Raw genomic sequence first — 12,732 nt, forward strand, 5'->3', positions numbered from 1 at the left:
TGCTCTGCCTGAGGGGGAGCGGAGCCCCTGCTCACACCCGGCTCCTGCGGGGCCTCCCCGGGTAGCGCCGGGTGAATCTGGCGGGCGGCCCCAGCACCGGGACGGCTCCGGCGGCTCCGCTCCCCGGGAGGGCGGCTCCCGCCCTTCCCCGCCGCCTCCCTCGGGGCGGTGTGGCCACGCCCCCCACCCGTTAGCCCCGCCTCTCCCCGCGCGCTTGGGGGCGGGGCCGCGGTGTGCGCGGGGACGCTGCGTGGTGACGCAGCAGGAGGAGCTGAGGCAGCGCTGCCCGCCCTTCCTCCCCCACCTCCTCCTCCTCCTCCTCCGCGCCCCGCCGGACGGTGACAGAGCGGCGGAGCCAGCCGCCAGCGCCGCCGCCGGGGCCCCTCAGCCGCCGCCGGGGCCCGGGGGAGCAGCCGGCGCTGCCGCCGGCCATGGTGGCCCGCCTGCCGCCGGGGGGGCAGGAGCAGGAGCAGGCGCGGCGGCGGCGGCCGCCATTGCGCGCGGGGGCCGCGGGACTATGAAGGATGGAAGCGGACGAGGTGACGATCCGCGAGCAGAACTTCCACAGCCAAGTGCGGGAGTACACGGTAGGCGACGCCGCCCTCGCCCCCCCGGGCCCCCGCCGCCGCCTGCCCTCGCAGCTCCCCGGCTGCGCGACCCCCTCCCGCCTCCCTCCCCGACCTGTCACTGCCGTGCCCCGGAGGCCGCGCTGCCGGCGCCCCCCAGCCCCCGGCGGCGGGCAGCCGTGGCGTTGTCCCGCTCTTCCCCTCTTTCGTTGCCTGCCCTTCGCTGCTTTGCCCCTCGCCCCCGCTCCCGTGTCCGGACTGGGGGGGGGGGGGGCGTCCCGCCTGGGCACACCGCTGCCTGCGTCCCCCCCTCCGGGCTGGGGGCGAGGGGCGTGGGGGTCCCAGCTCTCGCTCCGTGGCGGGTCTGCCTCTGCCTGTGCCTGCAGCGAAGAGGGCAGATAAGTGTGTGCATGCAGGACGTGGGTGCGCTTCTGAGTGCGCTCCCGTGCGCTGTGCCGTGTGTCCGACCCTCACTCAGGCTTCAAGCGCAGCCTCGTTGCTGTAAGGCAGGGATGGGATTTCGTGTTATCGCTTGTATACCAAGATCCTCCTGCCTTTTGCGGCACTGTTTGCAACGGATGTGTGTAACCTTCATGTTTTCCTTAACCCCTCGTGTCGTTCTCAGGGCTGCTGCGTGCCCGGCGCTCTCCAAGCGGAGCGAAGCGGAGCGCATAGGCAGTGCCTGTGCTGTCCCATCTTCCTCAGCCTCCTGTAGGCAAGCGAAACGCTGCGCCTTTACGTGCAGATGGAGAGGGCTGTTGCGGTTTCCTCTCTGACTGCCTCATAATTGTTTTCAGGGCTATTCAAAGCCGATGGAGGGGTTTTGATGGGGCTTGTCCCTCTTCTGATTCAATTGAAGGAAGGAAATGTATGCTGCACATGGGAGACATACAGTGTTGTCTTCTATGCACGTGCTATCCTAACTCAGCTGGGTAATTGCACTCTCTTTGCTGATACTGCTGTCTTGGTTTCTTGAATAAAATATGATTTAATAATTTAGCTTTAAATATTTTTCATCTGTATTGGGAGACAATATTAAATATCACTGTTAACTGATTTATGTAGGCCTATGGCTAGGTTATTTGATAAAAGAGACTTGCTTGGGTCCCTAGAGTGTTAATTTCTTTCCTATATTTTAAGAATCCATGTGTTAAGACCTTCTTTCTTTTGGTGAAGTACTATATTTCTGGGACGTTTCTTTCTGAAGAGTGCAAAACAAGTCTGTGTGAAGAAAAATGTTTGGACCTTTGCTTTTCTGTGAGTGGATGTAGCATACGTCATGTAATGCGTGACCAGTGGAGGGGCTTAAAAAGAAAAATACTCTTTTGTAAAAAAGTCTTTAAGCATTATCTTAATCTCCTTTGAGCTACGAAGACACAGGTATATACACAAATCATGTACCTCTTCTGGATGCTAGCATCCATCTTTTCCCTGGTGTCCATTTTTCCATTTGTGTTCCTGTGTGTGCTAATTAGCTCCTACTTACATCCACCAGAGTCTTGTGCTGATACATTGTATGCTACCTATTGTGCTTTTGTACCTAGTAGGACGCACGAATTTTTAGTCTGAAGGAATGGCTGTGTGCAGCCTCTCCAGGTGCAGTTACGGATAGTGAAGGCCTATTAAATTCGTAAAGAACTGGCACATCTGTACTGTAGCTACTTCTCTAAAGCTTTTTCAGCCCCTCTAGAGCAATAGGTAGCTCTTCCTATTGGTGTAATCATGTAAGCAATCACATAAGACATCAAGAACTTGTATTTTAGAAGTGCAGTTTTGCTTTCTTTGGACAGTAGAGGCAGAATATTCAGTGAATGATTTCTTGTTCTTGAAACTGTACTTTGATCTTTAATATTGATGACAAGCCATCATCAGTGGGGATAATAACAATTTTGTTATTACATTTTGTTATTATAATTTATAATTATTGGGGATAAAAATAACAATTTTGCCTTTTAAATCATGCATTGGTACAGTTGTGATCTTGTCTTTAATTTATGTTGGAAGACCACAGGGTTTTATGAATGCATAAACTGCTGCCATCCACAGCTGAGAATACAACCTTCTTGTGGCTCTTGCATAGCTACAGAAGCATATTGCAAGTATGATGGCACTTGTGGTTAGCTTAAGTGTAATAAAGTAAACAGAGTATGTTGGTTACATGTACCATTATGTTAACATCCCCTCCTAATCATTCCTGCCCTTGCTGGTTATGAAGTTACATGGTGAATACAATTTGCAAATAGACAGTTGTTGTGTGGGTAGTGGGTATAATCATCAGCCCCTCAGCTGGAGAAGGGAACATATTGCACTTTCTAACACATGGACAAGACTTTCCTTCCAGCTGCAGGTGGGCTGGGGGCAGTGGAGCAGTTAATAGAAGGATTTGATGTTTCTTGTGTAATATGACGATGGATGAAACGTCTATATGCCTGTAAGAAATAAGTCAAATTTATGGGATCTGATAGTATTGTCTTTGGAGACCTAGCTGTGTGGCCAGATCTTTACTGGAAGCTAAAATGATACATTCATGAGAGAAGAGAAATCAAAGTAAGTTGATGCGGTTGAAAAGAAAACCCTCTTCATTTTTTCTTTTACAAATTTTCTTTGAATAGATATAGAATTTCTAGATTGTGCTTTCTGATGGAGTCCTAAGGGCACACTAAGCTTAACTTCAGTGGAATGCTTCATTTCTGTTACATCTGTTCTCTGAACTGGCAAGCTATAAAGTTTTTCATAAAGTTGTGTTATGTAACAAAAATTAAAGGCTTGTTATCTGCCTGCTGGTGGTGCCTGCCTCTTTCTGTAGGTGCCAACTTACGCTTAGTTCCACCTCAAAAAGAGAAATGTTTGACACATGTTTATAGATTGAGCAAGGGTAGTAAAAGATTTTTTTTTTTTTTTAAATAAATCCTTCATCTGCTTTTGAAGTGACTATCTCTGTGATTTCATGCTTAATTTAACTTGGGCCTGTTCACTCTTGACCTCGTTTGGAGTGTCTGTATGGTACTTGTTTTTTTTCAAGAGGGTGCCTCTTTGCAAGAAAATAATCTGCCTCGTATTTTGTTGCTTCATGAGGATGATCTTTTACTAATAGGAGGTTAACTCCCTAGCGTTGTTTCAGTATGGCTCTTCAAATGTGAATCTGCTGTGCTGAGGATCTGTTGTTTGGAATAGTTATTGAAAACACCCAGACTCTTTCAGACTTGTACAAACTTTAAAATTCAGCTTCAGTAAGGTAAACACGGAGTTTGAGAACGGATGACCCAGTATAGGAGACATGCCACAGCCGTGAGTTTGCTCTAAGTCAGTGAGAGCCTTGGCTTCAATAAAGCCAGAGTCATACTCAGTTGTAACTAAAAAGGTCATCTTTCTGAAAAACAACTTTAGTTGGTTACAAAGTACAGAAGAGCATCTGTGTTCTGTACTCGATCAGCATTCCTATGGAAGAGTTGTAAAGGCCAGACAATGTTCTGTGCTGGTCTGATGCTACCTGTTAGTTTTTGTACACTTCATTAGTTTGCCTTTCTTGATCCTTTAGATTCATTTATAGTTTGCTGAGATCTTGCACGTCCGTGGAAGGTATTTAAACTTTCAGGGAACTGCTTCTCCCTTGTGTCCTGTTATTATGTCTGTTTATACAACATAGTGTTCCGTTTTCTGCTAGTATTGTTGTGAATCATTTATTTCAAACCTGAATCAAGTCAGTGCCATGGTTCAATCTCTTTGTGGTCCCCTGGGTTTACTTTTTAGAATATTCTTGCACTCCTTTTTTCCAGTTTGAGTCTTCTGTTCTGCAACATTAGTTTATATTTTTAAAATTTAGATCTACTTTTTGATGTTATTTTTCCATTTACAAAATGTAGGATTTTGAGCTTGTAAAAATAGACACATACACTTGGTTATGAGGTTTCCTTGGCAAAATAAATACACTGTGCTTGCATTTGTAGTGTGGGGAAAACTGTGGAAGAAAACAATTTGGTGGCCACAGAATTATTAGTTAGAAAGCTTAAGATCAAACATAATATATTTGGAAATGACTTAATTATATTAAATATAGCATGAAAAAAAATCAGTCCTGGCAGAATAAGTTCAAATACAGAAGTGCTCTTGTAACTCTAATCGCTTCGTGCAAGTCCAGGCAGATGTTGAAACTGGTGTAATATGTAGTTTTATGATTAATGTCAGATGCTTCCATTTGAAGGACTAGATGTTTTCAGGGGTGTAGGCTTAAGATGATATGTATTCAGAGAAACTTAGTTTCTCTACTTAATGCAATTCCCTCTACAAGGAGGCTTTTTTTTTTTTAAACCATACCACTGTAAAATTTTTTTTTGCTTCAGCTACATTAAGGTGATTTTTTTTTTTTTTTGTTACAGGTAATATGATGGTTGTTTTGTGTGTGTGTGTGTAAATCTGAACCTAAAAATAATTTCCAGCAGTTTAGAAAGGCCTTTTTAGGTAGTTGCAACTGTGTCACGTCTTTGCTTTTTGTTTGCAGCTTCACACTAATACCACTGGCTTTGTTTTCTTCTCTGGTTTCTTTTTGTACCTTTTCTCCTCTCGTCCTGTTTTGGGGTAGAGAGGTGTTCAGGATTCTTCTACATGAACTAGTGCAGCTTGGTTACTGCTGGTGTTTGTGCCCTATATAGCAGTAAAGTGAGAAAGCTGATTTGAGCACTGTACTCCTGTTGGCAGTGTGCTCTTGTTCCTGACCAGTTCTGCTTCTTTAAATTTATGCCCCAGACAAAAATTGTAATCTTCACAGACCCTTTTTTTTTATGCCAGCAGTGATGATATTCTGATAGTGGGCCAGGAAGAAAATGGTGATTAGAAGCATAGGTGATTTTTAAGAACAAACTTATTACAAATACTGAAATGTGTTTGTTTGAATGTTTATGCAAGTTTCTCTTTTATTTAATAAAATTGATGCCTTTCAGTTTTTTTATCCATATGCTGAAAACTTGGGTAATTTATATCTTAAATGGCTTCTTGTGTCTCAAATAACTTTGCCTAGGTTTCTCAGTATTGCTTCATTTTTTTTTTTAATGCTTTGGAAAAGAATTGTAACCGAATAAAGGAGTATTTATGGTAGTGGCATGAGATACAAGGCTGAAAGATTGGTGCACATTTAACATAATTACATATATAAAATGTAGGCATCATTCTGTTGTCTTAAAAATATGGCTTTGCTTGTAAACATGGGTGCTGTACTGAACTTTAAGAAGTGATGAGTCATCCTCTGGCTCCTGGTCCTGAGGATCAGCACTGGTGGATCCATCTGGAATCAATAGGCATCTCCAAATACTTGGCGTAGACAAATGGCTAGAGATGCTTATTCCCAAAACAGGAACGACTTTTGGAGCGTTCCACTTTTTCTGTTTACATAAAGTGAGCATGAAAGGTTAAAGGGTAGAAAGTTGCTGTTAGTTACGGTTCAAAATAATTTCCTTTGAGTACTGGTGTGTTTCTTTGTGCTAGCAGTTGACCAAAAGGGCGACACACTTCATGGAAGGTACAGACATCTGCTTAAGAACATTTAGATTAAAGTGTAAATTAGATTTGAGAAAATGTAATGAAAAGTGAAAGAACTGACAGCAAACAAAAGCAGTTATTGGTTACAAACCACAGAAAAGCATATCCGTCTTGGGTTTTGTTTGGATAGCTGGCCATGTAGTAGAGGGACTGGATAAGGTGGCAGGATGTAACGGGGAGGTCGTAGGGTTGTAATGAACATCTCAGTCTTCGCTGTGATGTAGGGATGCTGTGTGTGATTGCATTTATAAGCCCAAGACCCACTGGAAAGAAGTGTTTTCAGAGACGTTGAGGAGGGTTGAGTGAAGAGGAGAGCAGAGCAGCAGAGGAGATGGTGGTAATGTCGGAGCGGAGAGAGAATCTGAAGCATGTTGCCAGTGAAGTTATGATAAGAAAGTGGGAGTTCAGTTCTGGTGACAGAGATGGGAATTTGGGTTGAGGAAAACTATTTAAAGAAAACACTTCATTCAATATAAGCTTACTACTTTTATTTGAAGGTTGTGTAAGTGATTTTTTTTTTTTTTTTTTAAAACTGCAGTGCTTCCTCCTTTCCTGTCTTTCACCCTCCCCTATTTCATTTGGTTTTTATCCTCATTTAGGAGGCCAGTGATAACTGTTGTTGAGAAAGTCTTAACTTCTGCAATACTCTTTACTCTCTCCACGTCCTCCCCCTTACCTTGAAAACAGCTGAAGCTTTCCTGTAAACATGTACTTCTGTCAAATGACTAGGGACACTGACTGCTTGATAATATTAATGTACAAGAATTTACATAATTTATAACACAGGAACAGGAGAGACTTTGAAAGTCATGATTGTAGCTTATGTTTTTATGCATATAATAATTAACAGCCTTGGTTATTGCATCACTCTGAAAGGTAAGCATACAGCTAGGTAGAGGTGACCTGGAATAAGTTACTGCTGTAACCCCCTTATTAGTCATTCACATGACAGGTGAAATCGCTTTATACTTTAAGCAGCTTTGATCTGTTGCTCTTTGGGGCCCAGTTTACTCTCATGGAGATGGTGACAAAGCTCATGTTGATGTTTCATCAGCTTGGTGTTGAATAGTGGTGCACAGTGTTGCTGAGCTGCTTCCCACACAGAGGTTTCTTGATTAACTGAATATATTAAAAGTTGTTTCTAATGACTATCAACATGGTTCCAAGAAAGCCCCCAATGCTTTGTAGTGTTTTAATATTTGAGCGCATTGATAATAATTTGGCTTTGAAAATTTTGATTAACTGGAAAATACTACTCCATAGAACTTTGTTTCAGTTCCTCTGTTTCCATATCACGTGTCGTCTCCACAGCAAGCAGTATGTGTATAGATGGCACTGAAGTCTGCGTATGGCTGAGTTTTAATATTACAGAGGATAGAAGCAGTATATGTGTATAGTTTCCTCCCCCCTGCCTTCTAGCTTCTTGGCTTACAGTGGTGTGGTTTCCAGTGTTAGGCTCCACGATTGTCATTGAAACGTGGTGCTTCACAGTTTTACTGTTGATTTTAAGTGCCTGTTTGTCTTGAGTATCCCATTTTTCCATTACCCAGTTGTACTTTCTATTTTTAATGTATTTAGCTGCTGGGAAGAAGTGGTGCTGATGAGTTTGAGTTGAATTTGACAATAGCAACATGTCTAAAATATTTGCTGAGTTTAAGGCTGTGGTAACTTATGTCCAGTAGAGACAGCATAATTGGTGAGAATTATGAAAACATACAAGTATTGCAGTTATATATGTTTTCGTTTTGGGAGTGGGGGTGGAAAAAAAGATGTGCTACTTAAAAATTCTACAGTATGTATGTGTGAGCAGACAAGGAAGAGGATTTTTATGAGTTAGGAGGAGAAAATTAATTAGCTCTGTCTTCTAAGATAGTTATGCGTCTTGCCCTAGAAATTAATATTAGCCAAACAAGCGCTCTCAACACAAAAATTGTTTAACAAGTTTGTATTAATGAGACTTTTGAGTTTATTTTTTCCAAAAGGAATTTTTAATGGAATCACTCTGTGAAGTTTTAATAGAACCGATTATTATAGCCTGGCTGTAAAATGTTGAATAATACCCTCATTCAGTGGCAGAATGTTAGCATGATCTAGGTTGGTGCTATTGGTGTTAATTCTAGAGGTCTTTTTAAATCTTGCACTAATTCTGAAAAATATTCTTGAATCTGATTTTAATGGCATTGCTGTAGCCCATAGAGGTCAAAGAAAAATGACTTGCAGTCATTCTTTTAGGGGTTTTGAGTGTATTACTGGATATAGAATACAGTACCCTGAACAGAGGTGTCTTGGGCCTATTACTAAGGGTCGTGGAGGTGTCATAACATTTTTTTTCCCTTTACCCAGCAACATAAATACGTTCCCATTAAGTATATAAAAGGGAATGTAAAAGCTAACAAATTAGTACATTGATTTGAATTCCTTCATTAGTTTTAAGTGGGGCTCTGCTGCTGGTGAAGTTCACATGAAGATAGTTATAAGTAAATGACATATGGAAGCTGTCTTCTGAGGGGCTGTAGAGGCTGGTTTTTTTTATCTTCAGCTGAGCTGTATTTCTAGCACAGGGAATATATTTTTTGGATTTTTTGTACTTTCTGTTAGATCGTGGAATTTTTTCCTACATGAGCAAGTCTAGGCACCCAGCCTCTGAAACACTGATGATTTCTTCATGACTTAGGAACCAACAAAAAAAGTGGGTCAACCTCTTGCAAATGTCTTAAGCCAGGGAGGAGTCTTGAGAGAAGACCATACATGTGGGGGAAATCATAGGTGTGGAGGGGTGTGTTAATGAGTAAAATTAATCTGTAGCCATAAGATGTAGCTGACATTTTCCCATAAGCTTGAATTTAATGTGTTGTGCTAAGTGTATAAGGCTGGCTGGGTTAGAGTGAACTTAATCTAACCACAGAGCACAGAGTTTTTAAGAATAAATAGTTAATAAAGCAGATGATATTATGAATGCCAAGGTCAAACTCAGAGCAGAGCTAAAAATTTTAGTTTTCTTCAGTGTATATAGTTTGTTATAGGCAACTTACTGTTGACACATCCAAAACAGGTGGAACACCTTGTTTGATTTTTAGATGTCAATGGGATAATGGAGTTGTTAGAAATAGAGTGAGGAGAACTGCTTGTCTCCACCTGTGTTTTCTTGCTGTTTATTCCTGCCATCCTTTCCACGAGTCAACAAAAGTAGTTGCCAAGTGGGACAGTAGGAGGAAGCTTTTTAGTTGCTGTGTGGCATTTTAATGCACATTAAAATACTTTAAGAACATGAGAGCAGTAAGAGATGGGTGTACAATGCTATGTTTAGTTGGTTTCTATTATAGAAATTAAAACTCAGAACTACAACACTACTACTTTTCTGTAGGTAGTAATCACAGTCAAGCAAAACACTGACAGTTCCGTTTTCAACTCTTAAACATGTTCTTAGACGTATTATGCAGGGTGGTGTTACCCAGGGTGACTTCTGCCTTCTCTTTTCTTTGTGCTGTTTTTTCTGTTTAGGGAAAAGGACACGTTCTGTAAAGTAACAGCAAGAAGTGGAGATGTTCTTCATTATATTCTTCATCACATCTGTAGCTTTTTTTTTTTGGCATATCCTTTGCATAGAAATGTTGGTGGATGTAATAGCAGTAACTTGTTTTAATACTGACACAGCCACTTTAAAATAAAGTTATTTCCTTCCTTCTCTTATTCCTTAGTTTTTTGGAACTTCTTGATCTTTTCATTTCATACATAGCATGTTAAAATGCTGTTTACTTCTTGTCTGTGTTGCTCCTCCAGATTTGCTGTCCCTGTTCTAAACGTGGGTATGCAGTCAAGTGAGAGGAAACGATCACTTGTCTGCTTTGAAACTTTTCAAATGGAAATCTTGAACCTGTGTTTTGTGCTTGGAAGCATGTTAAATCAGAGAATGTTACTAAGGTCTCTTCTTTCTGCAAAGGAGTTCTGTGGTGGTTCCTTATTGCTAAAAGTTGTTGTTCTGCAAGATGTCCAGCTTTTTCATGCTGGGAGGACATCCCTGACACAGTCCTACAGGGGCCTGTGCTTACACTAGTACTTTCAAACACATTCATAAATGACCTGGAGAAGGGTATGAATTATGAGGTGACAAAGTTTCTAATGGTGCTAATTTATTCAGGACAGTAGAAACAAAGGCTGACTGGACCCCAGCCCCCTGCTCAGAGGAGGGTCAGCTATGAGATCAGACTAGGTTACTTAGGGCTTGAAAACCTCCGGGGATGGAGATTGTATAGCCTTGCTACGCAACTGGTTCCACTGCTGGGCTCCCCTCCTCATGGAGGGGATTTCTCCTTAACTCCAGTCTCATCCTCCCACCGTGCACCACTGTCAAGAGCCCAGCTCTGCCTTCTTAATGACCTCCTCATAGGTACTGGCAAGCTGCTATCAGGTCCTCCTGAAGCCTTGTTGTCCTCATGCTGAACAAGCTGAGGTCCTTCAGCCTTTCTGCACCAGGCAAATGTTCCAGCCTCCTGACCATCTCAGTCATCTTCCTTGCTGCAATAACCAATGTCTTTCCTATATTGGAGGCTCAAAATTGGACACAGCAACTACATGTGACCGGATGAATGCTGACTGGAGAGATTTGCTTCCCATGATTATTGGCTTTGCTTCTGGTGATATAGCTCAGGATGCTCTTGGGAGTGTTCACTGCCAGGGCACACTGATTGACAGGTATTGAACAATTATTGAACAATGCAGCTGTATGCTTTTTTCCTAGTATAAACTTACAGCTACCTTTCCTGCACAAAGTTGGGAAGAATATTGTGCTATAAAAATAGAAGCTGTTGATCTTTCTGTACACAAAAATGCAGCTTTTAATGCGTGCGCGCACACACACGAATTACAATTGTGAATGATGGTTTTATCTTGTGCGTCAGGGGAAAAAAAGAGTATCTTGTGCATTTTGAGCATATTTTTTCTTGGCATGAAAGTGTAGCTCTAGCACTTGCAACAGAAGATGATGTTTTACCAATCCAAGGCGTGAATTTCAGTGCCAAAGTTTTAAAGATCATCCACACAGACAAATTAATCTCAGCTGATCTTTAGTAACTGTTAGTGGGCTAAGTACAATGTAATTTGAGTTAGTTCAGACCTTTATTGCTTGTGTTTAATGCTAGACTCTTCAGTGCCAGCCCCTTAGACACACATAGTTACGAACTGAAATGCATGCAGTTTATCTCCAGCTCCAGTCTCATAGGAGCTGAGAGCTGTCTGGTACAGATCCAAAAGTATGACTTGGATCATACTTGGATGACTTAAGGTGACAGATCCAAAAGTATGACTCTATGGAAGAGTTGGATACAAGATACCTAAGAATGTAGTGCGGTGCATCTCCAGAAGTAGCCTCTCTTGGCGTGTCTAGTGTGTAATCTAAGCAGGAGCATAAAGCACTTCCTTTCCCAAATGAAGATTAAGAACTCCAGGGGAAGACAGGCTTCTTTCGCTTGTCTTACTAGAGGTTGTATTTAGTCCACGTGAAGAGATGTGAATGAATTATATGCCTGAGGTTTGAAGACTTCTTAATGTGCCGCCTGTTAAAAGGGAGCCCCTGGATGTAGCATAGAATCCATGCGTTTTGTTTTCGTTTACTGAATGGAGGGGGGAACACAAAAAAAGACATTAAAAATGATTAAGAATTGCTTTGCTTGACTGTTTGACTATAACCATATAAAATTCTCACTCCTCTTAATTTCCTTTATATTTTGATACAGCTGGTCAAACAAGGACTGAGTGTATTTCCCCTATAACGTGAGAATGTACCATAGCTGGGTTTGAAGTAGCTTCCCAGGAGCAGTCTAACTATGGCAACAGATCCACAACTACTTTGCTCCTCCGTAAAGTTGAAATGAATTTAAGGAAAAAAGTTATAAGATTGGAAGTTATGTTGGTGTTTTTTTGGTTTGTTTTTTTTTTTTAAGTTGACACTATCGGGGAATGTCAGAAATCCTTATTCATCACAGTTGTGTACCTTCTCTGCACAGTGTCTTCACTGTCTCCTCAAGTCACACCTGGAAGAGCTTCATTTGAGCCTCAGTGAAAAACTCCTTGCAGAAAACTAGGGGTTATGAGGAATGCAGCTTGTCCTAGATTTGCTGCATTTGCAGCATCCTTAACTTTTGTCAGCTGTTATTGTAGAGGTAGGTTATGGCATAAAACACTGCTTTTTGGTTGAAAACATGGCTTGCAGTACGATTTGGATTTAACATTGTATTCCAATATTGGCTCCAATGCCGTCACATATAATAGTTTTCTGAAGAAAAGATGGAATTTAACTAATACAGGCTTTTCTTTCACGGAAGATATCAAAGTAGATTTATGTATGGTATTCTTTTTTGATTAGTGCCCTATTTCAGTATGACTATGCTTTTAATAAGTGATTGGAAATAAAAGTTGACAGATGATTTAGGGTATATGTGGATTTACTCTCTTCTAAGTTTTTTTTAAGAAAGTCAAATTTGGAGTTGTTAAGAACTGTATTTTCTGAAGCCGCATGACTATTGGTAGCGTGTTTCTTTTGCATACGCCAAGGGCTATATCCAGGAAATGCCTTGAAAGGTATTTCTTAAACTAGGGTCAGTGTGCCTTAGTAGAAGAGCTGTAGAGTGAATAAGAA

At 41.8% G+C, this 12,732-nt stretch overlaps 1 protein-coding gene across 6 annotated transcripts in view; it reads left to right on the forward strand.

Annotated features, from left to right (window-relative positions):
- The first annotated feature begins 251 nt into the window (after nt 1–251).
- The window catches only part of LMBR1 (limb development membrane protein 1), a 74,871-nt gene continuing 62,390 nt past the window's right edge, over nt 252–12,732 (forward strand). For 3 of the 6 annotated variants that reach the window (XM_087730066.1, XM_087730090.1, XM_087730106.1), the window contains exon 1: nt 253–587. In XM_087730066.1, coding sequence (XP_087586192.1) covers nt 525–587 — 63 coding nt within the window. In that variant the 5' untranslated portion in view covers nt 253–524. Of the gene's footprint in view, nt 588–12,732 lie in introns of all 6 variants that reach the window. The other 3 variants (XM_087730074.1, XM_087730081.1, XM_087730098.1) reach the window with 2 other exon arrangements.

Source organism: Nipponia nippon, unplaced genomic scaffold (genome assembly GCF_047370975.1).
Source record: "Nipponia nippon isolate SJK-2023a ecotype South Korea unplaced genomic scaffold, ASM4737097v1 scaffold_1, whole genome shotgun sequence".
In the NCBI taxonomy this organism is placed as follows: domain Eukaryota; kingdom Metazoa; phylum Chordata; class Aves; order Pelecaniformes; family Threskiornithidae; genus Nipponia; species Nipponia nippon.